Below are 24,701 nucleotides of genomic sequence, written 5' to 3' on the forward strand. Positions count from 1 at the left end.
GTTCCAGTTATTTTATATTGCGAACGTGTCGGACATGCATAAAATTGTTCAACATTATTACATATTAAAATCTATGTGGAAATTATATTTTGTTTTCAACACGATATTCATTAAATATGTAATTGAATTTCATTTTTTGTTTTTTTTTTTTTTTTTTTTTTTGAAAACACATAGTCGTTAAATATTAAAAATTACAAAATTCTGCCTCATTGTTAATGTATAATGAGGTATTAAACGCATGCACGCAATGGTTCTGGTCATAACAACATTTTACGGGGGCACTTGTAAAACTACAGACAAGTAAAAAAAGCTGGAGCACTGATATTTCAAAAATTTTTAAATGTTTTCTAAAAAATAAGTAGATTTTTATATGTTTTCCTATACGACGTCAATCTGAGGTTGTTATAATATTCATTTTTAACAATTTTTACAAATTTGAATAATTTTTCATTCAATAATTAAATTTCCAAAAATTCAGCAGCTGTGTCGATGCCTCTACTAATATTCTTCTATAATGATACATATGTCATTTTCCGATCTTAGCGAGCCTTATTTTCATTGGAAAAATATAATGTCATTAAATATGTGTGTGTTGTGCGAAAATATATAAAATTAAATTTGCACACGATTTAGTCCAAACTTGGTACATCATAATATTTTAGTCAAACTTAGATCGAGTTCGGAGATGGGCAATATCGGTCCACACCTTCTGGTACCTCCCACACAAAATGTCAAAATTTTTAAAGAAAATAATTTCCTGCACAGAAAGAGAAAGGATAATCCGATTTTACTTCAATTTTGCAGATTCTAATATTTGCATCAGTGCTAGGTCAGGTACGAAAATTGACAATATCGGTTCACTCCATACAGTACCTCCCCCACAAAGGGTCAAAATTTTGAATAATTAGAATTTTCATAAAAAAAAGCGTCCGATTGTCTTCAAATTACACACATCGCAATATTTTCATTAACCCAAGGTCTGCTGTGAAAATGGACAATATCGGTCCACTTCTTCTGGTACCTCCCCCACAAAGGGTCAAAATTTTGAATATTCATGAAGCTCATAAAACACGAAATCAACATCCGATTCCATTCAGACTTGGTACATCTCAATATTTCCATTAACGCAAGATCTGTTATAAAGATGGAAGAGATCGGACCATTCTTTATGGTACCTCCCTCACAAAGGGTCAAATTTTTGAATAACCAAAACGGTCATAAAATCCAAAATAAGCATTCGGTTCTCTTCAAATTTCACACATCACAATATTTTTAATAACGCACTATCTGGTGTGAAAATGGACAATACCGGTCCACTTCTTCTGGTACCACCCCCACGAAGGGTCAAAATTTTGAATATTCATGAAGCTCGTAAAACACGAAATTAACATCCGATTTCATGCAGACTTAGCACATCTCAATGTCTCCATCAACACAAAAGATATATCTGTTAAAAAGATGGTAGAGATCGGGCCATTCCTTCTGGTACCTCCCCCACAAAGGGTCAAAGTTTTAAAAAACAAAAACGATCATAAAATCCAAAATAAGCATGCGGATCTCTTCAAATTACACACATCACAATATTTTTAATAATCCAAAGTCATGTGTGAAGATGGTATATATCGGTCCACTCCTTCTGGTACCTCTCCCATAATGGGTCACAATTTTGAATTCTCATGAAGCTCATAAAACACGAAATTAACATTCGATTCCATTCAGACTTGTTACATCTCAATATTTCCATTAACACAAGATCTGTTATAAAGATGGTAGAGATCGGACCATTCCTTCTGGTACCTCCCACACAAAGGGTTGAAATTATAAATAACCCAAACGATCAAAAAATCCAAAATAAGTATCCGGTTCTCTTAAAATTACACACGTCATAATATTTTTATTAACCCAAGGTCTGCTGTGAAAATGGGATACATTGGTCCCCTCCTTCTGGTACCTCCCCCACCTCTGTTAAAATCTTAAAAATACGAAATGTAGCCATCATATTAGGGTCTAAACGACGACGTGGACCTGCATAGGCAACTTTGGTCATAAGCCATTACAGATATTCAAATGCGAAACTTGAAAAAAAATCGGTGAATAATGTAGCTAAAATTATCAATATAGGGAGGTACTATTATATGAGTGCTATACCAAAATTTGGACCTGCACAGACAATTTTCTGCCTTAGGCTGCAGTATCCATTACGAACTTCAAATACCAAATTTGAAACAATTCCGGTGCAAAATGTCGCTAAAATCATCAAAAGACCGAATATAGGGAGGTACTGTTATATGGGGGCTATACGAAGACAAGGACCGGCACAGACAATTTCTTGTCCTAGGCTGTAGTATCCATTACGAACTTTAAATGCCAAATTTGAAGCAATATCGATGAATAATGCCGCTAAAATCATGAAAATACCGAATATCGGGAGGTACCCTTATATGGAGGCTATACCAAAACGTGAACCTACATGGTCAATTTTCAATACCAAAAGTCCTGCAGACATAATATGCATTTGAGTAAAACTTTTATCGATCTACTTCATATCGTTCGGAAGCTAAAGTCATTTCCACAGATGGACGGGCATTGCTAAATCGACAAAGCATTTTATGCTGATGAAAAATATGTATATACTTTGTGGGGGTCTAAAATGTATATTTCGAGATGTTACAAACGGCATGACAAACTTAATATACCATCCATGGCATGGTGGAGGGTATAAATTGGTTTTTCTATTTCTATTATTTCACATTTCCGTGTAATTTACACCATTTGTTTCCATAGCCATAACTCTTAATCTGCAATATGTCATTATCCACCATGTAGCTTTATAAGCCATAACGAAAAATTCCACCAAATTCCAAATTGAAAATTTCCATATCTCAAAATTTATATTAACTTTCAGAGTCTTTTTTTTTGTTTAATACAAAATGTAAAGTTTCATAAATTTTCATTAAAACTAATTGCAATTTTCATTCCATTTAAATCTTACATTGCTTCCCAATCCAGCTACTTAGGAAACATAATTTATATCTACTCTAAAGTAACATAAAGTGGTCTGTCTCAAGTCTCCCAAGAAAAATCCTTCAGCTTTTTTTGTTCATCGCTTTATTTTTACATAAGTATGTTGAAGTTATGCAAATATTTTCATTTTGGCTCGAAATGTCACAGGGTGGCATATGGCACACGCACACTCTCCCTTCCATTTACATATAGATTTACACATTCATATTTGTTGTTGTTGTACACATAGTCAGGTTTATGCCACATAACACTAAATATTTGAACTCTCATTGAGGGAGAGTGAGAGAGTGGGAGAGGGAGAGTCACATACGAATTTCATAAGCATCTCGTCAAGAGCCATTCATATTCATATTGAGTGGATGAATGAATATTAAGACAATAAAATATGATACGAATAAAGAAAGTTAATTTTATAACATACTGGAAATTCACAGACACAAACACACATACACACGCATGTAAATGCAGATAAAATTTCATGTGTATTTTTTGAGTTCTTATGGCCAGATTTAAGTCATATGCAATTTGACTTTTTCCACATAGATCTTTAGCATTTTCATAGCATTTTTCACAGAATTGTTAGGCTGGAAATACATAAAGAGCATATTTGGCCGGCTTCAGTCATCAGCTGGCTTCTTCGTAGATGAAGAAAGGAGTTTTAGATTTATTTAGTTCGATTTTGGACCTAGGCTCCTTTGTTCATTTCCGAGGAAGCCAGCCGATGACTTAAGCCAGCCAGATAAGCGCTTTATATATTTCCAGCCTTAAACTAAACCAGTAAGAGAAAGTCAAAAGTCGGTCGGGGCCGACTATATGATACCCTCTGCACCACAATGCATATTTAGTAGAGCTCCCGTAACAAAAGAATTTAATTGAAGTAGATCATGGCACCTATCAACTTTTGGCTTTAGAGCAGTTATAGTTTGGTTTCAGAGGGAACCTCTACAGGGTGAGATTAAAAAACTGCAACAAAGTTAAACGCCATAATTTTTACATTTTTATACCCTCCACCATAGTATGGAGGGTATATTAAGTTTGTCATTCCGTGTTTAACATCCCAGAATATTCGTCGTAGACCCCATAAAGTGTATATATTCATAATCAGCATAAAATACTAAGTCGATTTAACGATGTCCGTACGTCTGTCTGTCCGTCTGTCTTTCTGTTGAAATCACGATACAGCCCACATTATTTGACGTAGAGCGTCAAAATTTAGCAGAACAATTTGTATTGTGTCTAGGATGGTTGGTATTGAAAATGAGATATATCAGTCCACGTTTTGGTTTAGTCTCCATATAACGGTATCTCCCGATATTCGGTATTTTGATGACTATTGCCACGTTTTTTCACGGATTTGTCTAAAAATTGGTATCTGTAGGTCATAATGGGTCCTAGTTCGTGTGGCAAAATATTGTATGTATGTGTCCACGCTTTGGTATAGCCCCCATATAATGGTACCTCCCAATATTCGGTATTTTGATGATTTTGGCGACATTATTTACCGGAAATGTTTCAAATTTGGGATTTCAAGTTCGTAATGGATACTACAGCCTATGACAGAAAAGTGTCTGTGCAGGTCCACGTCTTTGTATAGCCCCCATATAACGGTATCTCCCCATATTCGGTATTTTAATGATTTTACCGACATTATTCACCGGCATTGTTTCAAATTTGGTATTTGAAGTTCGCAATGAATACTACAGCCTAAGACAGAAAATTGTCTGTGCAGGTCCACGTCTTCGTATAGCTGCCATATAATGGTATCTCCCGATATTCGGTATTTTGATGATTTTCGCCACATTATTCAACGGCATTGTTTCAAATTTGGTATTTGAAATTCGATATGGATACTAAAGCCTGTGACGGAAAAGTGTCTGTGCAGGTCCACGTCTTCGTATAGCCCCCATATAACGATACCTCCCGATATTGGGTATTTTGATGATTTTAGCGATATTATTAACCCGAATTGTTTCAAATTTGGTATTTGAAGTTCGTAATGGAAAGTACAGCCTATGACAGAAAATTGTCTGTGCAGATCCACGTCTTCGTATAGCCGCCATATAAAAGTACCTCCCGATATTCGACACTTTGATGATTTTAGCGACATTATTCACCGGAAATGTTTCAAATTTCGTATTTAAAGTTCGTAATGAATACGACAGCCGAAGACAGAAAATTGTCTGTGCTGGTCCACGTCTTGGTATAGCCGCCATATAAAAGTACCTCCCGATATTCGGTATTTTGATGATTTTAGCGACATTATTCACCGGAAATGTTTCAAATTTGGGATTTGAAGTTCGTAATGGATACTACAGCCTATGACAGAAAAGTGTCTGTGCAGGTCCGCATTTTGGTATGGCCTTCATATAATAGTACCTTCCGATATTGATGATTTCAGCTACATTATTCATCGATTTTTTTCAAGTTTCGCATTTGAATATTGTAATGCCTCATGACACAAGTTATCTATGCAGGTCCACGTCGTCGTGCTGCCAGATTGTATTTTTTTACTTCCATAACAGATATTGCCTTTATGATCTAAAAAAAAAACTAGTAGATTCTAGCAGGTACTCAAAACATGCATTTATTTATCTATCACAAAACAAATCTTGTCGTTATTTTCCGGAAAATCAATAATTTACCCCCAAATTTAATGTTTGTACTTAAATTGTTCCCAGAGATTCAAAAAATATTGCAGAGATTTCCGCCATTGACATTTGTGTTATTGACACAAAATCTTGTTACAATGGTAACTGTCGTCACAATGTCCCATAACTGTAAATAACTGGGTTGCCATGCATACATTTTAAGACTTGAAAAATGATTTGTGATCTTAGGGTGGCCAAGACTTTTGCCTGCAATAAATTACTTAAACAAACAACCATTTTTGACATTTGTGGGTGGGAGCATGAGATTTGAGAGAGAGAGAGTGCCTTTGTCACATGTCACAGTCAGGCAGGTTTACTTTTTATTTTGTTATTGCTTTTATTGCAAAAAGAAACATATTTATTTTAATTTCCGCAAATTGATATTGGACTCTTATGGATGAAACCAAATGGGAGGAAAATATTTAAAGCCATTGTGGGCCAAAAATCAATTAGGAAAAAGAAAAAACAGTTTCTATGTGTTCCCCGTTTTTCTGAGAAAAGTTTGAGTAAATACGCACAGCTATGGTGATTTATGACTCCCCATCTATGCGGGAGGCAAGGAATGTGAAAGAACGAAAGCAATATTTAAGGATATTGTTGTGATTCGTTTTCTGGGAAATGTTTCCGCACAATGTTGCTATGTAATTAATTACGATATGGTGTTTCATATCGCTGAAATTTGAATCGTTACAACCTACGCTCCGAAAAGTTTTTGTTCTAATAAAATAAAGGATTCTTGGTATTTTTGTGTTTGTTTTTTTTTTCGTGAAATTTTAAAAATTAAGATGTCATTTTATGTGGCAATTGTATTTTCTTTGCTTCATAATATTGATTTATGCTCTGTTCCAGAACTTGCAATTTTTCTGATATAATAAAGTTGAAATCGGTTATGGTAGTAAAAAAATTGTACATTCTTGCAGTTCTGGAACACAGTTTTCCCAAAGGAACTTTGATCGATAACACAGTTGTCTGTAGAAAATACGTTCGATAACACAGTTTTGCTTAGAAAATCTGTTCGATAACACAGTTTTCAATACAAAATCTGTTCGATAAAATAGTTTTCCTTGAGAAAATCGATTCGATAACAAAGTTTTCCACATAAAACCTGCTCGATAACACACTTTTTCATAGAAAATCTGTTCGAAAACACAATTTTTTCTAAAAATATTTTCGGTAACAGAGGTTTCTATAGAAAATGAGTTCGATAACATAGTTTTATGGAGAAAATATTTTCGATAACACTGTTTTCTATGGAAAATTGGTTCAAAAACATGGCTATCCATAGAAAATATGTTCGATAACACAGTTTTTCATAGCAAAACTGTTCGATAACACAGTTTCACTTAGAAAATCTCCTCGATAACACAGTTTTCTATAGAAAATCGGTTCGATAACATAGTTTCGCATAGAAAATCGGTTCGATAACGCATTTTTCCATAGAAAGTCGGTTCAAAAACATGGTTATACATTGAAAATCTGTTCGATAACACAGTTTTCTATAGAAAATAGCTTCAATAACACAGTTTTCTATAGAAAATCGGTTCGATAATACAGTTTTCCTTAGAAAGTCTGTTCGATAACACAGTTTTCCATAGAAAATTTATTTGATAACACAGTTTTCCATAGAAAATCTATTCGATAATACAATTTTCTATAGTAAATTTTTTCGATGACAAAGTTTTCTAGATAACATGTTTTCGGTAACAAAGTTTTCTACAGAAAATCGGTTCAATATCACAGTTTTCCTTAGAAAATCTGTTCGATAACATAGTTTTATAAGCAAAATCTTTTCGATAATACAGTTTTCTATAAAAATATTTTCGATAAGATAGTTTTCTATAGTAAAACTGTTCGATAACACAGTTTTCTATGAAAAATCGGTTCGATAACACAGTTTTCCATAGAAAATCGGTTCGATAACACAGTTTTTTAGAGAATATATTTTCGATATCAGAGTTTTCTATAGAAAATCTTTGCGATAACAAAATTTTCCATATAAATATGTTCGATAACACAGTTTTCCATACAAAATATATTCGATAACACAGTTTTCCATAGAAAAACTTTCCGATAACACAGTTTTCTATAGAAAATGTGTTCGATAAAGAGTTTTTCAAAGAAAAATCGGTTCGATTACACAGTTTTCCATAAAAAAATCTCTTCGATAACACAGTTTTTCATAGAAAATGGGTTCGATAACCTAGAAAATAGGTTCGATAACACAGTTTTCCATAGAAAATCTGTTCGATAACATAGTTGTTCATAGAAAATCTATTCGATAACACAGTTTTCTATAGAAAATGTGTTCGATAAAAAAGTTTTTCAAAGAAAATGTGTTTGATAAAATAATTTTCCATAGAAAATCTGTTCGATAACATAGTTTTCCATAGAAAAACTGTTCGATAACACAGTTAACCCTTAAAAAATCGGTTCGATAACACTGTTTTCCATAGAAAATCTGTTCGATAACACAGTTTTCTATAGAAAATCGGTTCGATATCACAGTTTTCCTAAAAAAACATTGCTCGGTAGCCCAGTTTTCCTAAAAAAATGCTCCATAACTCAGTTTTCTATAGAAAATCTATTCGATAACACAATTTTCCATAGAAAATCTGTTCGATAACAGAGTTTTTCAAGAGAAAATCTTTTCAATAAAATAGTTTCCCATTGAAAATTTGATCGATAACACAGTTTTCTATATAAAATCTTTTCGATAACAAAGTTTTCTACAGAAAATCGGTTCAATATCACAATTTTCCTTAGAAATCTTTTCAATAACACAATATTCTATAGAAAATCTGTTCGATGACACAGTTTTCCTGAGAAAATATTTTCGATAACAGAGTTTTCTACTCAAAATCGGTTCAATATCACAGTTTTCTGTAGAAAATCTTTTCGATAACACAGCTTTACATAGACATTCTGCCCGATAACATAGTTTTTCATAGAAAATCAGTTTGATAAAACAATTTTCCTTAAAAATCTGTTCGTTAACACAATTTTCTATAGAAAATCTGTCCGATAACTCAGTTTTCTATAGAAAATCTGTTCGACAACGCAGTTTTCTACAGAAAATGTTTTCGATAACAAATTTTTTTAAGAGAAAATCTTTTCAATAAAATAGTTTTCCATTGAAAATTTGATCGATAACACAGTTTTCTATAGAAAATCTCTTTGATAACACAGTTTTCCATAGAAAATCTGTTCGATAACACAGTTTTCTATAGTAAACATTTTCGATAACAGATGTTGTTAAAGAAAATCGGTTCACTATCACAGTTTTCTGTAGAAAATCGGTTCGATAACACAGTTTTTTAGAGAATATATTTTCGATATCAGAGTTTTCTATAGAAAATCTTTGCGATAACAAAGTTTTCCATATAAATATGTTCGATAACACAGTTTTCCATTGAAAATCTCTTCGATAACACAGTTTCCATGGAAAATCTTATCAATAACACAGTTTTCATAGAAAATATGGTGGATAACACAATTTGCCCCCAAAGGAAATTTGATCGATAACACTGTTTTCCATAGAAAATCTCTCCGATAACATTATTTTCCACAGAAAAATCTCCCCGATAACATAGTTGTTCATAGAACATCTATACGATAATGTTGTTTTCTATAGAAAATCTCTTCGATAATATAGTTTTCTGTAGAAAATTGATTTGATAACACAGTTTCATATAAAATATCTGTTCGATAACACAATTGCATACCGAGTTTTCAACAGAAATCAGAAAGTATGTTCGAAAAAACCAGGGCTAAAAAAAAACATGTCTTAATACATTCTCATATACATATTTTTATTTGGCCAATAGGGCAAACATATCACATATAAATCACATTTTCTCTGTTCCGGAACAGAGCAAAAAAGAACTGACAAAATTTTCATTAGGTAACTTTGGATTCTGCATCAGTACCATCCATGGCCAACATACCCGAGTAATTGGATATATGTACGATTTCCGGTAAATAATCAATTATTATATCTATGATTTCTGTATCCACCTTTCGATTGATGGCCAAGTGTAGCAATGTATCGCCACTACCCAACACTTCATTATCCAAAACATTAATGTCATGTTGTTGGCATATTCGCAGCAATTCTCTCAGAATATCGGGTTCATTACGTATAACGGCTTCGTGTACGATAGTATGTCCGGCACGATTATATATCTGAAACATATGCTTTAGCCTATCCACAATATGTTTTGGATACAACATATCAGTGTGGAATAGCAATAGAAATTCTTTGATACAAGAATATTGGCGAAACTCAAGAGCCACATGTAGCGGTGTACGACCCTGAAGATCCTGTTTCGTTGGACTACAGCCGCATTGTATTAGAGGTTTTATCAGCGTCGATGTCATGTCCGATTTGCATGCTATGTGTAATACGTTTTCTTGATAATTATTTATCGAATCAACTAGGGCCTTATCGTTGTTGTGCAATTGCAAATATTTGTGAAATAAATTTGGATTATCTTTTAGCATTTGATGGTAATTTATGGAGATATATTTTTTTAGAGCTGTAAAAAAAAAAAAGAGGAAAGTATATTCGGTTAGAGAATAATTAAAAAAAAAATCAATTAATCATAATTTTTTTTTTTTTGGTATTGTGTATTTTATCGATAACTCCATTTGTGATTAAGTGTTTTTATGATGGGCGTTATTCAATAATTTTTTTTTTACAAATTCCAATAATTTTTAATTCAAATTTTATTCACTTCCAAGATCGTTTTGACATGTTCTTCGCCCAGGGGCTGTATCTAAAAACACACAAGGTTAGCCCTTGAGATCTATTAAACCCAATGGGTTAATCTTCCATCGTATAAACACCGCCATTAGTTTTATATGTATGTCACTGTTTCTAATGTACCTACCCATTGATATTTTCATTTTCGTTTTATTTTTTTGTTTTATTTTGACATTTGTTATTATGTTATTGTATTTTGACATTTCGGCGAACACTGGCGTCTAGGCAATTTTTGGACAATTTTACGTATTTCTTTGTAATCGGTTCAAGTTCTATCTGTGCACTTAGACAATTCAAAAAAGATAAACAAAATATTTTCGAATACCAACGAAGTAAAGTATGAATGCTGTTTGACTGACTGACCGGCATTGCTTTGTGTAAAAAGTATTTATAGCACAAATTGGCCGTATAGTATAGGGGTATTCCCTAATGGTGGCTAGGGAATATCCCTAATAAATTAATTACTGATGGTTGAAAAGAAAGTAAAAAGAAAGTATATATATATATGCATATATATATATATATATATATATATATATATATATATATATATATATATATATATATATATATATATATATATATATATATATATATATATATATATATATATACTGGGTGAGATAACACAACAACAAGGTCTAACGTCATAATTTTCCAGTTTTTTTTTTTTTAATAATTTAATATAATTAAATGGAATCCAGTTTAATTGAAGTACAGAGTGCACTTTGGGTAAGAGAGTGACAAAAAATATTAAAAACTCTGTACATTCCCTTTGTCAGAGGGCATTTTTATTAGATTAAACATCATCCATGATAGAAGAATATGTGTAGTCGCATCCACACAGCTGCTGGATCTATGAACTATGAAAACATTCTATTTTTGAAGAAACATTTAAACAATTTTGAGATATCAATGCTCCCAAGCGTTGATGCATCTACCTGTATTCTTCTACCATGACAACATCTTAAGGGCTAAGTACATAAGAAGCTTGAAGTCATGGCACGGCCTATTTTGTGACATTTCACAAAGGAATTACAGAGCCGCACTAAAATCCTGCCGTCGTTTTTCATTATAATTTGGCATTAATATGCCTAGCCATGACTTCAAGCTTTTTATGTATTTGCAGCCTTAGAATGTATTTCTCAGAGTATGTTTATTTCTCAGAGTATGTATCTCAGAGTATGTTTCTCAGAGTATGTTTATTTCTCAGAATATGTTTATTTCTCAGAGTATGTTTCTCAGAGTATGTTTAGCGAGATTTTTGTTTACGGGGTTTCCCCCTTTTATGGTGATTTATTTGACGTATATGCTCATGGTCATTTTGACATGGGAGAAGAATACAGGTAGTCGCATCGACACAGCTGATGGTCGACTCAACGATGTCCGTCTGTTGAAATCACGATACAGCCCACATTATTTGACGGAGAGCGTCAAAATTTAGCAGAACAATTTGTATTGTGTCTAGGATGGTTGGTATTGAAAATGAGATATATCGGTCCATGTTTTGGTATATTCCCCATATAACGATACCTCCCCATATTCGGTATTTTGATGATTTTAGCGACATTATTCACCGGAAACGTTTCAAATTTGGTATTTGAAATTCGTAATGGATACTACAACCAGAGACAGAAAATGAGCCATGTATGTCCACGTCTTCCTATAGCCCCCATATAAAGGTACCTCCCGATATTCGGTATTTTGATGATTTCAGCGACATTATTCACCAGAAATGTTTCAAATTTGGTATTTGAAGTTCCTAATATATACTACAGCCTAAGACAAAAAATTGTCTGTGCAGGTCCACGTCTTCGTATAGCCGCCATATAAAAGTACCTCCCGATATTCGGTATTTTAATGATTTTTGCGACATTATTCACCGGAAATGTTTCAATTTTTGTATTTGAAAATCGTAATGAATACTACATCCTAAGACAGAAAATGAGCCATGTATGTCCACGTCTTCGTATCGCTCCCATATAACGGTACCTCCCCATATTCGGTATTTGGATGATTTTAGCGACATTTTTCACCGGAATTGTTTCAAAATTGGTATTTGGAGTTCGTAATGGATACTACAACCTATGACGGAAAATTGTCTGTGAAGCTCCACGTCTTCGTATAGCTCCCATATGACGGTACCCCCGAAATTCGGTATTTTGATGATTTTCGCCACATTATTCACCGGAATTGTTTCAAATTTTGTATTTAAAGTTCGTAATGGATACTACAACCTAAGACAGAAAATGAGCCATGTAGGTCCACGTCTTCGTATAGCCTCCATAAAACGCTACCTTCCGATATTCGGTATTTTAATGATTTTAGCGACATTATTCACCGGAAATGTTTCAAATTTGGTATTTGAAGTTCCTAATATATACTACAGCATAAGACAAAAAAATTGTCTGTGCAGGTCCACGTCTTCGTATAGCCGCCATATAAAAGTACCTCCCGATATTCGGTATTTTGATGATTTTCGCCACATTATTCACCGGAATTGTTTCAAATTTCGTATTTAAAGTTCGTAATGGATACTACAGCCTATGACAGAAAATTGTCTGTGCAGGTCCACGTCTTCGTATAGCCCCCATATAACGATACCTCCCCATATTCGGTATTTTCATGATTTTAGACACATTATTTACAGGAATTGTTTCAAATTTGATATTTGAGGTTCGTAATGAATACTACAGCCTATAACAGAAAATTGTTTGTGCAGCTCCACGTCTTCGCATAGCCGCCATATTAAGGTACCTCCCGTTATTCGGTATTTTGATGATTTTAACTACATTATTCGCCGGAATTGTTTCAAATTTGGCATTTGAAGTTCGTAATGAATACTACAACCTAAGACAGAAAATTATCTGTGCAGGTCCACGTCTTCGTATAGCTCCCATATGACGGTACCTCCCGAAATTCGGTATTTTGATGATTTTCGCCACATTATTCGCCGGAATTGTTTCAATTTTGGTATTTGAGGTTCGTAATGGATACTACGGCTAAAGACAAAAAATGAGCCATGTAGGTGCACGTCTTCGTATAGCTCCCATATAACGGTACCTCCAGATATTGGGTATTCTGATGATTTTAGCGACATTATTTACCGGGATTGTTTCAATTTAGGTACTTGAAGTTCGTAATGAATACTACAGCCTATGACAGAAAATTGTCTGTGCATGTGCACGTTTTATAACCTCCATGGTACCTCCCTATATTCGGTATTTTGATGATTTTAGCTAAGTTATAAACAGATTTTTTTTTCAAGTTTCGCATTTGAATATTGTAAGAGCTTGTGACAAAAATTGCCTATGCAGGTCCACTTCGTCGTATGGACCCTAATATACGGCTACATTCGATATTTTTAAGATTTTAAGAGAATTTTTAACGGTTTTTATTTTTTTGAAAATTATTAAATTTGTACCAAATGGTGGAGGGTATTCGAAGTTCGGCCCAGACGAACTTAGAGCTTTTTTACTTGTTTTTCTTTTTTAAAAAATTGTATTAAATGAAAGCAAAAAATGTCTCGAATAGCATCAAATTTTAGAATAAATTTAGATTTTGTTCAAATTTCCCACCTTTGGCATGAATTATGGCCTTCAAACGACCAATGAAACCCAGTCACATGCTACCTGCCCGAATATTGCTCTGCGGTATTTTTTGGCCTATTGCTGGTGAAGCGCTTGCTTGAGGTCATCGACACTTTGGTGTTTAGTAAATACCCCAATAAATACCCATCATAGTTCAAGTATTATTTTTCCCTCATTATTTGATAAAATACCGTGATAACGCAGAACAATGCAATCAGGTAGAAATTCCGGTCTTTGTTGTTATTAATCAATGTAGATAGCAAATTTTTTATTTCAAAATGTTTTAAATGTTTTTTTTTTTCAAAAATAAATAAAAATATTCTTATATGTTCTCTAATACGACGTCAATCGGAGGTTGTTGTGTCGTGCATTTCTCACACAATTTTTACGAATTTGAATAGAGAAATACATTCTAAGATGTTGTCATGGTAGAAGAATACAGGAAAATTCTTTTTAGAAAAATTCTTTAAAAAAATCCACGTTTGTGGCTCTGATAGTCCTCTAGAAAATTTTTTAAAAAATCCAAGTCTGTGGCTTTAAAAAAATTCTTTAAAAAATCCACATTAGTGGATCTTTCAAAAATCCACATTTGTGGCTTCTGATAGTCCTCCAAAAAAATTCTTTAAAAAATCCAAGTCTGTGGCTTTTAAAAAAATTCTTTCAAAAATCCAAGTCTGTGGATTTTAAAAAAAAATTCTTTAAAAAATCCAAGTTTGCGGCTCTAGAAAAATCTTTTAAAAAATCCACGTTTGTGGCTCTGATAGCCCTCTAGAAAATTTCTTTAAAAAATCCACGTTTGTGGCTCTAGGAAAATTTCTTTAAAAAATCCACGTTTGTGGCTCTAGAAAAAATTCTTTAAAGATCCACGTTTGTGGCTCTAGAAAAATTCTTTAAAAAATCCAAGTTTGCGGCTCTAGAAAAATTCTTTAAAAAATCCACGTTTGTGGCTCTAGGAAAATTTCTTTAAAAAATCCACGTTTGTGGCTCTAGAAAAAATTTTTTAAAAAATCCATGATTGTAGCTCTAGAAAATTTTTTCAAAAAATGTGGCACTGATAGTCCTCTACAAAAATTCTTTAAAAAAATCCACGTCTATGGCTCTGATAGTCCTCTAGAAAAATTCTTTAAAAAATCTACGTTTGTGGCTCTAGCAAAAAAATTCTTTAAAAAATCCACGATTGTAGCTCTAGAAAATTTTTTTAAAAAATGTGGCACTGATAGTCCTCTAGAAAATGTTTTTAAAAAATGTGGCACTGATAGTCCTCTAGAAAAATTCTTTAAAAAAATCCACGTCTATGGCTCTGATAGTCCTCTAGAAAAAATTCTTTAAAAAAATCCACGTTTGTGGCTCTGATAGCCCTCTAGAAAAATTCTTTAAAAAAATCCTCGTTTGTGGCTCTGATAGTCCACTAGAAAAATTCTTTAAAAAAATCCACGTCTATGGCTCTGATAGTCCTCTAGAAAAATTCTTTAAAAAAATCCACGTTTGTGGCTCTGATAGCCCTCTAGAAAAATTCTTTAAAAAATCCACGTTTGTGTCTCTTTTGGTCCTCTTGAAAAATTCTTTAAAAAATCCATGCTGTGTCGATGCGACTACATATATTCTTCTATCATGAATGATCTTCAATTTAATAAAAATGCCCTCTGACAAAGGGAATGTACAGAGTTTTTAGTATTTCCCCCCTGGGTAGGTGACCGTATTTCCAACAGACCTAGTCAACAGTATTTCCGTTCTAAAAAAAAAAAAAAATAAATAAATAAAAAAAAACCGCTGTCACCATGATTCATATAAATCTCCCACAAATGTGGTCGATCACAAAAAACATTTATCATTTGCGTTAATTATTAGCAAATTTTCCATAAGAAAAATTACCAAGTTTCCCAACCACACAAAAAAAGGACAACTTTTCAAGTAGAGCAAAAGAAAACAAAGAAAAAAGTGTCATTTGTAATTTTTGCCAAGTAATTGTAACAAGTTTCCGTTGAGACGATGATGAAATGAAAGAAAAATAATTTCCGTTTATAAATAAACTATGAAGAGGACAATAGGTGGCGAAATAGAAGATATTACTCATCGCAAAAACAAAAAAAAAAAAAAAACAAGAACAAGAACAGCTGATAACTTCTGCCTTTTTATAACCTCAGCCATATGGCTAAAGGGGGTATACAGGGTGAGATGAAAAAAAACTCCAATCAATTTCAGACTGCTGTCATTTCTAAAGGTGCAAGTACATAAAAAGCTTGAAGTCATGGCTAGGCATATTAATGTCAAATTATAATGGTAAACGGCGGCAGGATTTTAGTGCGGCTCTGTAATCCGGATTTTAGTGCGGCTCTGTAATGGAAATGAACAAAGGAGCCTAGGGCCAAAATCGAACTAGGTCAACCTAAAACTCCTTTGTTCATCTACGAAGAAGCCAGCCGATGACTTAAGCCAGCCAAATATGTGCTATATCTATTTCCAGCCTTAAAGCCTCAAGTTGGGCAGACAGCCAACCTAAAAAATAAGAAGAGAATGTTCGAACATCTTTGATTTTAAGCTTAATTTTTCAATTTACCTTTCACTAATTTTGCAGGGTTTTCCAATACGTTTTCTTCGCCTGATTCACTCCTGGAATCATCCCAAAGTGAATACATCAGTTGCTCCATATTTTCTCTTTTTGTTGTTTTGCACGGCAAATATTAGATTTTCTTTAGTTTTTAAATTTATCTTTACATTTTTTGTCATGCGCGAACTCTGAAATGTATCAATGCATTTTTCAACCTTGTTAGCCCTGCCAATTAAATGTCAAATTTACAATATGCACATTTCTGCTCGGCCAAATTCATGTAGCTCAAGAAACGAGCAGAAATGTGCACCACTCAGCGCCATTTTTTCTCGTGAGAACACAACTTTTGTAAACAAAAAGAAAACAAAAAAACACTTGTTGTTGAAGGGCTAGCAAGTATAAATGATGGGTCAAAATCGATCTAAGTCAACCTATAACTCCATTGAGAATACATAAAACGTTTGTTTTTGTCTCGCTTTAGTCATCGGCTGGCTTCTTCGGAAAAGAACAAAGAAGCTAAGGGGCAAAGTCGAACTTAAGCCAGTCAGAAAAACCTTTTGAGTACTTTCGCCTTTACACATTACTTTGTTGTTCAATATTTTAAATTCGCTTCTGAAATTATTCTTCCATGTACATTTTTCCTTTGCATTAAAAATTCCAAAATATTACTTTAATTCCTAGATTCTTTAATAACATTAGGAAAAGATGAAAAAAAAACATTTTTCCCAAGATAATTGAATTTTTGCGGAAGTTTTTTCCCCATTTCGTACACAGCAATGTAATCTAAAATTCTGGACTTAAGCTAATGGACAATGTCTTTACAAAAAAAAAAAAAAAAAAAAAAAAAAAAAAAACAAACAATTTTAAATGTGTTTTTGGGTGAAAGCAAACAGGAAGAAGAGGACGAAGAAGAACAGCAACAAACACATTATCCACACCAACAATGTCTATTAATATATTTTTATGCTTCAGATAGTCCAGCTAATTAAAAAGATGAGATCTAAATTAAAAAAGCAAAAAAAAAAAAAAGTGAAATGAAAGCACACACATACCTAACATATTTTTAGAGCATCGCCAGGAGGGGATAAATGGTAGCAGTTTGAAATAAAAAAGATTTTTAAGACAATCTTGTCGTGTTTGTCTAGTATCCATTTGGGGACCTCAAGATTCCCAAGTGTTTTTTTTTTTTTTTTTTTTTTTTGTGGACGATTACTCTAATGGGTTTCAATATATCACAAGAACTCAATATAATCTCAGAGATTATTAAAGGTGTGATAAGGCTCTTTTACCAAAGTTGGTTTTTTTTTTCTTATTCCTACAACAAGACTTTCAGTATGAGGGCTGAATTTGGCGTTCGATGTGCATCTGATATTCAATGTTTCTAAAGGGTGATTTTTTGAGGTTAGGATTTTCATGCATTAGTATTTCACAGATCACGTGGGATTTCATACATGGTGTCAAAGAGAAAGATGCTCAGTATGCTTTGACATTTCATCATGAATAGACTTACTAACGAGCAACGCTTGCAAATCATTGAATTTTATTACCAAAATCAGTGTTCGGTTCGAAATTTGTTTCGCGCTTTACGTCCGATTTATGGTCTACATAATCGACCAAGTGAACAAACAATTAATGCGATTGTAACCAAGTTTCGCACTCAGTTTACTTTATTGGACATTAAACCAACCACACGAATGCGTACAGTGCGTACAGAAGAGGATATTGCGTCTGTTTCTGAGAGTGTTGCTGAAGACCGTGAAATGTCGATTCGTCGCCGTTCGCAGCAATTGGGTTTGTGTTATTCGACCACATGGAAGATTTTACGCAAAGATCTTGGTGTAAAACCGTATAAAATACAGCTCGTGCAAGAACTGAAGCCGAACGATCTGCCACAACGTCGAATTTTCAGTGAATGGGCCCTAGAAAAGTTGGCAGAAAATCCGCTTTTTATCGACAAATTTTGTTCAGCGATGAGGCTCATTTCTGGTTGAATGGCTACGTAAATAAGCAAAATTGCCGCATTTGGAGTGAAGAGCATCCCGAAAAATGCACTGTTTGGTGTGGTTTATACGCTGGTGGAATCATTGGACCGTATTTTTTCAAAGATGCTGTTGGACGCAACGTTACGGTGAATGGCGATCGCTATCGTTCGATGCTAACAAACTTTTTGTTGCCAAAAATGGAAGAACTGAACTTGGTTGACATGTGGTTTCAACAAGATGGCGCTACATGCCACACAGCTCGCGATTCTATGCCCATTTTGAGGGAGAACTTCGAAAAACAATTCATCTCAAGAAATGGACCGGTAAGTTGGCCACCAAGATCATGCGATTTGACGCCTTTAGCCTATTTTTTGTGGGGCTACGTCAAGTCTAAAGTCTACAAAAATAAGCCAGCAACTATTCCAGCTTTGGAAGGCAACATTTCCGAAGAAATTCGGGCTATTCCGGCCGAAATGCTCGAAAAAGTTGCCCAAAATTGGACTTTCCGAATGGACCACCTAAGACGCAGCCGCGGTCAATATTTAAATAATATATATGTGGTCGGTTCCAGAACTGCAAGAATGTAAAAATTTTCACTACAGGATGAGATAAAGCAAAAGCTGCAACAAAGTCAAAAGCCGTAATTTTTACATTTTTTTTTTTAAATTTCATTGAATGAAAGCAAAAAATGTCGGAAATAGTATCAAATATTGGAATAAGTTTAGATTTCTTCGAATTGGTCTCCTTTGGCACGAATTATGGTCTTCAAACGGCAAATAAAACCCACGCGCTGCCTGTCCGAATGTTGCTCTGCGGTATTTTGGCCCATTCCCGGCGAAGCGTTTGCTTGAGTTGATCCACCCTTTGGTAGTATTTAGTGCCAACCTTGTTTTCTTTCCAAAATCCTCCAGACACAATAATCCAACGGATTGGAATCCGGAGATTTTGTCGTGGCCATTGTGCGCTGGAAATTAAGCGAGGAATCTCAAGTGAACAACCAATGTTTTCTCATCGGAGCAAAATCGGCATTTCACCACTTTCGGCCAAGCGCAGCAAATTTTTAGCTCTTTTGAGTCTATTTTCTTTCTCTTTCTGTTGCGGTGTAAGTTCTTGAACTTTTTGTAATTGTAATTTCAATGGCTTTACCCCGAGCTCATTTTTCAATATTTACACATGCCTAAATACATAATGCACTCCACGCACACAATACACAATAGAAAATGAAACGCACCTACTTTGTGATCGGCGCTTTCTTATCTTCTATTTTTATTGCGACCATAAACCTAGCGTATGGAAAACACATGCCTCTTAAGTATTTTCTTTATTTAACTAATTAACATTCTTCGGAAAACATAAAAATGAGATAAGAATTTAAAGAAGTACATACGACATACAAACTATTAATACAATAAGTACTGTTTCTACAAAACTAAACACATGTGTTTACTACAAAAATGTCAAAACAAAACAGAACAGAACATTCCAGTCCAATCGTAAAATTGATAGCATTTTGTGATATGAGAATTAATTTTGCACCACTTCTTCATTATATGTAAACAAATCAGAGCTGGTTATTTCGCTTGCGAACAAGTACAAAAGATAGGCCAAAGTCGAACTAAATCAACCTAAAGTCATTTAGAAAATAAATCAGCTAATTACTTAAGCCAAGGCCCATTTATTAGGTCGTGTAAAGCGCGAATTGGCTAAAAACAGCTGATTTACTCCTTCGAGCTGTCAAAATTTCTTTTGAAGCGAAAATATTTCGCCTTCTTTTTTGCTTATTTTTGTGACGAATTTGCAAACAGCCCCATTTTTATTTCCCAAAAACAATAATTGTATATATGAGAACCTTCCTCTTTTCTCAGCTCCTTGCTTTTTAGAAAAATATGTTATTCCGACGAAATTCGACGAAAAAATATCAGGTATGATAGACATGCTCTCAAAAATGTATTCCAGAGCTGTTGTGGTGGCGTTCACAATAAATAAATGCCATGGCGCAATAAAATAAACAAACCGGCATTAGTTTTAGTTCACAATGATCGAACGCCAGACTGAAAATGAGCCGGATATGCGGGGCCTCCTGATTTGTGAAAAAAAGGTAGTGCCAAGTTTGTGTTGATTTTAGCTGGGTCGATTCTTTTACATCGGCGGGGGGAAAAATGCAACTCTGTGCTTATGATGGTGTTTCGTAGAACAGACAAGTAAAGAAAAGCAAAATAAATTTGGAAAATTTGGGGGAAAATCCATGGTACAATAAAGAGGTAAGGTAGAGCTACCAGCTGATTACAATTTTTTTTTCTAAGTGTGCCCGACTTCTGCCAATTTTGTTTATGTATTTATTGTTTTGAAAAATAAAAACAGAATATTATAAAAATCAATGATTGGAAGATGCGTTAATTGCGAGACGCGTATTAAAGCTATTCGCCAGTTTTACCGTGGAATTGAAAGAGAGAACTGTGTAGATCATAATTTTGAAAGAAAATCCAGGCATTTCATACATTTTCCCCCAGTTTAATTGATTTTAAAAATGAGGAAAAATATTGAATAAATGAATAAAACGAATTTGACAGGAAGCGGGTATAGCCTCAGGGCTGCATTTCTGTAGTTTTACGAAGCTGTTCTACCTCCTTATTGTATCATGGGAAAATCAATGGGTAGGGGAAATTAGTCTTGGCGTCATTTTCCCCGTATAAAAGCGTAGAGATCAGATTTTATTGGTACGCTACAGAAAAAAAAACATTATATTTCGTTTGCCAAAATCGACCATTTGAGAAAAGTCGGAATATAACAACAATACAAAATTAAGTTTTATTGACGGGTCTATACGGCTGCGTGCCTTGCATTTATTTCTTTATGTTTGATGGATAAAAATCATAGATGTAAGTTTAAATTATGGTGTTGTCTAATGTTGGTTGTAACAAGTGTTGTGTCCCTTCCATTTGAGATTCCATCAGATTGCAGGCCATTGTGAGGCCTTCCAACAGTTTACGCGGAAGGTCGCCTTATTTAAACCGGCCATATGTCATAGAAAAATTTGTGTCGACATCTAAAATTCCATTATTTCCAGCAGTAAGCCAGCAGATTCATGCGTTGTGCCAGAAAAGGGCCACATAATTTCCGCCGACATAAGTTCACACAAGCTAATTAAGTATCTGGCCAACCAGGTAACGAAGATAAAGAATTTTTAATCGGAATCGGCACCGTAGCGCTTATCAATGGCAGATTCATGCGTTGTGCCAGAAAAGGGCCACATAATTTCCGCCGACATAAGTTCACACAAGCTAATTAAGTATCTGGCCAACCAGGTAACGAAGATAAAGAATTTTTAATCGGAATCGGCACCGTAGCGCTTTATCAACGGGTGTGAGGCGACCCTTAACCAATCTGACCTGAAATAAATTAACAAGGAAATTAAATAATTATTCAATTGAATGGACGTTAAGTCCGAGACAAAACTAACCTAAAATCAAAATTTAAAAAAAAGTAAAAAAAAAACTATAGCATGAATATAATGTTTTAGAAACAAATTGTGTTGTTTAGTAATTTGTGCTCGTTTATGTTTAAATTTAAGTATTATTATTGTGAGGAAAATTAATACCACGAAAATCGTTCGACGTGAGTGAAGGAACACCCTAGAACGTTCAACTAGGTTTAGACGAAACGTTTTTTTTTTTTTTTAGACAGATTTAAGAAATGTCTAGCCCTACCTAATCGAGCTCTATTGAGCAGAATATCTTAGATGAGTAAAAATAGCCCCAGTTGGCCGAATACCTAGTGTGAAAATTGTTGTCGTCCAGTGTGAAAATTGTTGTCACATTCCTCGTGTTGTTTGGTGTTAATAATCCGTTAAGAAACCACGATAAAGACAATGTTAATAAATGTACTGCGAGCGTCAAATGAAAGTAAACACCTCATATTAATTAACAAAAAACTTAATTTTATTAAAACAAAGAGCGATATAAAAAAATAAATATTATAATTAATGAGTAATAAAAGACTAAACAAAAGTGCAAAAAAAAAAAACAAGAATATAAAATAATGGAAAATAAATAAAAATTGACTTCATATAGAATTTTGAGGCAAACTTCTTTTTTCATTGTTGATTCTATAAATTCCATTTGCGCCGGCCCCCGATGCTGCCATGCATCCCCAGACCATTACGGATCCTCCACCATATTTCACAGTTTTAACCACGCAGTTATCCTTAAAAGCTTCGTTGGCACTACGCCATATTTTTGGAGGTTTTTTGGCACCAAATATCTCGAATTTGCTCTCATCCGTAAACATTATATTTTCCCAAAATGATATGGGATGATTTTTGTATTTTTTTTTTTTTGCAAAATTTAACCTTTTAATTTGGTTCGGCTTTGACACATAAGGCTTTTTACGTGGAACTCTACCATGCAAACCATTCTGGTGAAGGGATCTGCGAACTGTACTGGCACTTACCATCTTCCCAGTCCGCTGCGATATATTCTCAGCTATTTTAACTGAACTCGAAGTCGGATTTGCCTTAACTTCCCTAACAATGGCTCTTACTTCTTGCTCTGTAAGACACCTTGGCCGTCTTCCTCGCGGTAAATTCTCCAATTTTTGATGTTTAGTGAATTTGTCTATAATTTTTTTTTTAATAGTACAATGGTTCCTTCCAACAATTGTACCAATTTCACGAAGGGATTTGCCTTTTTTACGCAAATCAATAACGATTTTACGGACATCATCTGAAGTTTGTTTTCCCATTTTTTATTTTTGTGTAATAAACGTCGTCACAGCCTACTTATTCGCAAAAAAAAAAAAAAAATTAAGTCACAAAAATTTCTAACGGTACTTTGCCTCTGTGATGCCAATCAAAAATAATGTTCGCAAAGTTGCCACCATACTTTTTCTGGGATGTCTGTTCTACGAAGGATGCCACTGTTTACTTTCATTTGACGCTTTTTTTTAGGGAAATTAATAAATGAAGTCAATTTTTATTTATTTTCCATTATTTTAGATTTTTGTTTTTTTTGCACTTTTATTTAGTCGTTTGTTACTCATAAATTATAATATTTATTTTTTTTATATCGCTCTTTGTTTTAATAAAATTAAGTTTTTTGTTAATTTATATGAGGTGTTTACTTTCATTTGACGCTCACAGTATATGTTTGAATGTTAAAATTAATTATCATGTCTTTCTAACTTGAGTGTGAGAGAGGGAAGGAAAAGGTGTGTGTGTGTGTGGAAAAAGGGGCCCTTGAAACAAATGAGAATGGGTGCGAAGGGTCAAGGTTGGGTGGGCAAGCTACTTTGCCATGACTGTGTGTCGTGTTTGTGATCGTGTTGTTTTATTTGTGTTTTTCCCCCCTTACATTTTGATTGTTAGTCCCCTAGGCCTGAAGGTTGGAAGCGTTGAGAACCCCCTGAGAGTTGCATTCCTGAGCAAGATGGAACCCCACCACTGAAGCACCACTGCAGGCGGTACATAACAGAGCATTTGCCCAAATTGTTTTGCCACGGATTTTAAACTTGCAATTTGAGAAGTCATTCGTTAATGCGTTGCAAGGTGTTGGACATGTTTCAACATTTGATCTGCCTATTTTTGCGCATTCAAATAACGCGCTTCGTTTGAATTTTTTTAATTTAATTTATTTGACTGGCTTAAGTCATCGGCTGGCTTCTTTCTGTGTTGCATATTTTTGAATAAAAAAAATTGATTAAAATTTGTAGTATATGATAGGGATTTAAATACATACCTTTTGAAAATGAAATTTTGTCATGTGAAAATTTTTAAAAAAAATTGTAAACATACGATAACAAAGCTTTATATACTTCATTCTACGACGACTATGTCTTTTGATAAAAAAAACCAACAATTCAGATAAGGTAACATTATCGTCACACGACGTTGCATTAAAAAACGTTTCATTTCGTTCGGAAGCTAAAGTGATTTCCACAGACGGACGGACATTGATAAATCGACCCAGAATTTTATGCTGGGTTGCAGAACAACCCAAAAAGGGTTGCCGATTTAAAACTAGGCACATTCTTGCGGTCTCACCAAAATGCTTTGTTGGTACGCTTTTGAACAATATAATGAGCTGTCAGTGGAATAATTTCAACAGCTGTCGAACGAGTGGCTTAGAAATGACAGCAGTCTGAAGTTGGAGG

At 34.1% G+C, this 24,701-nt stretch overlaps 2 protein-coding genes across 2 annotated transcripts in view; one reads left to right on the top strand and one right to left on the bottom strand.

The window, feature by feature from the left end:
• The window catches only part of LOC101896608 (alpha-actinin A), a 47,842-nt gene that overhangs the window by 8,735 nt on the left and 14,406 nt on the right, over window positions 1-24,701 (top strand). The window lies entirely within an intron of this gene.
• On the bottom strand, window positions 9,461-10,813 carry LOC105262087 (nuclear factor NF-kappa-B p110 subunit). The gene is made up of 2 exons (XM_011295895.3): window positions 10,562-10,813; window positions 9,461-10,207 (listed from the first exon to the last, which is right to left on the bottom strand). The coding sequence occupies exons 1-2, from the start codon at window positions 10,635-10,637 to the stop codon at window positions 9,570-9,572; spliced, it is 714 nt and encodes a 237-aa protein (XP_011294197.2). The 5' UTR covers window positions 10,638-10,813; the 3' UTR covers window positions 9,461-9,569.

The sequence above is a fragment of the Musca domestica genome, unplaced genomic scaffold (genome assembly GCF_030504385.1).
Source record: "Musca domestica strain aabys unplaced genomic scaffold, Musca_domestica.polishedcontigs.V.1.1 20, whole genome shotgun sequence".
Classification (NCBI taxonomy): domain Eukaryota; kingdom Metazoa; phylum Arthropoda; class Insecta; order Diptera; family Muscidae; genus Musca; species Musca domestica.

What these genes read in the sequence shown, in the direction of transcription:
- LOC105262087 (XM_011295895.3), bottom strand. Translation starts at nt 10,637, where the DNA reads ATGTCAAAATACAATAACATAATAACAAATGTCAAAATAAAACAAAAA. An exon ending in GAAAATGAAAATATCAATGG is followed by an intron (nt 10,208 to 10,561) that starts GTAGGTACATTA and finishes TTTTTTTTACAG; the next exon opens with CTCTAAAAAAATATATCTCC.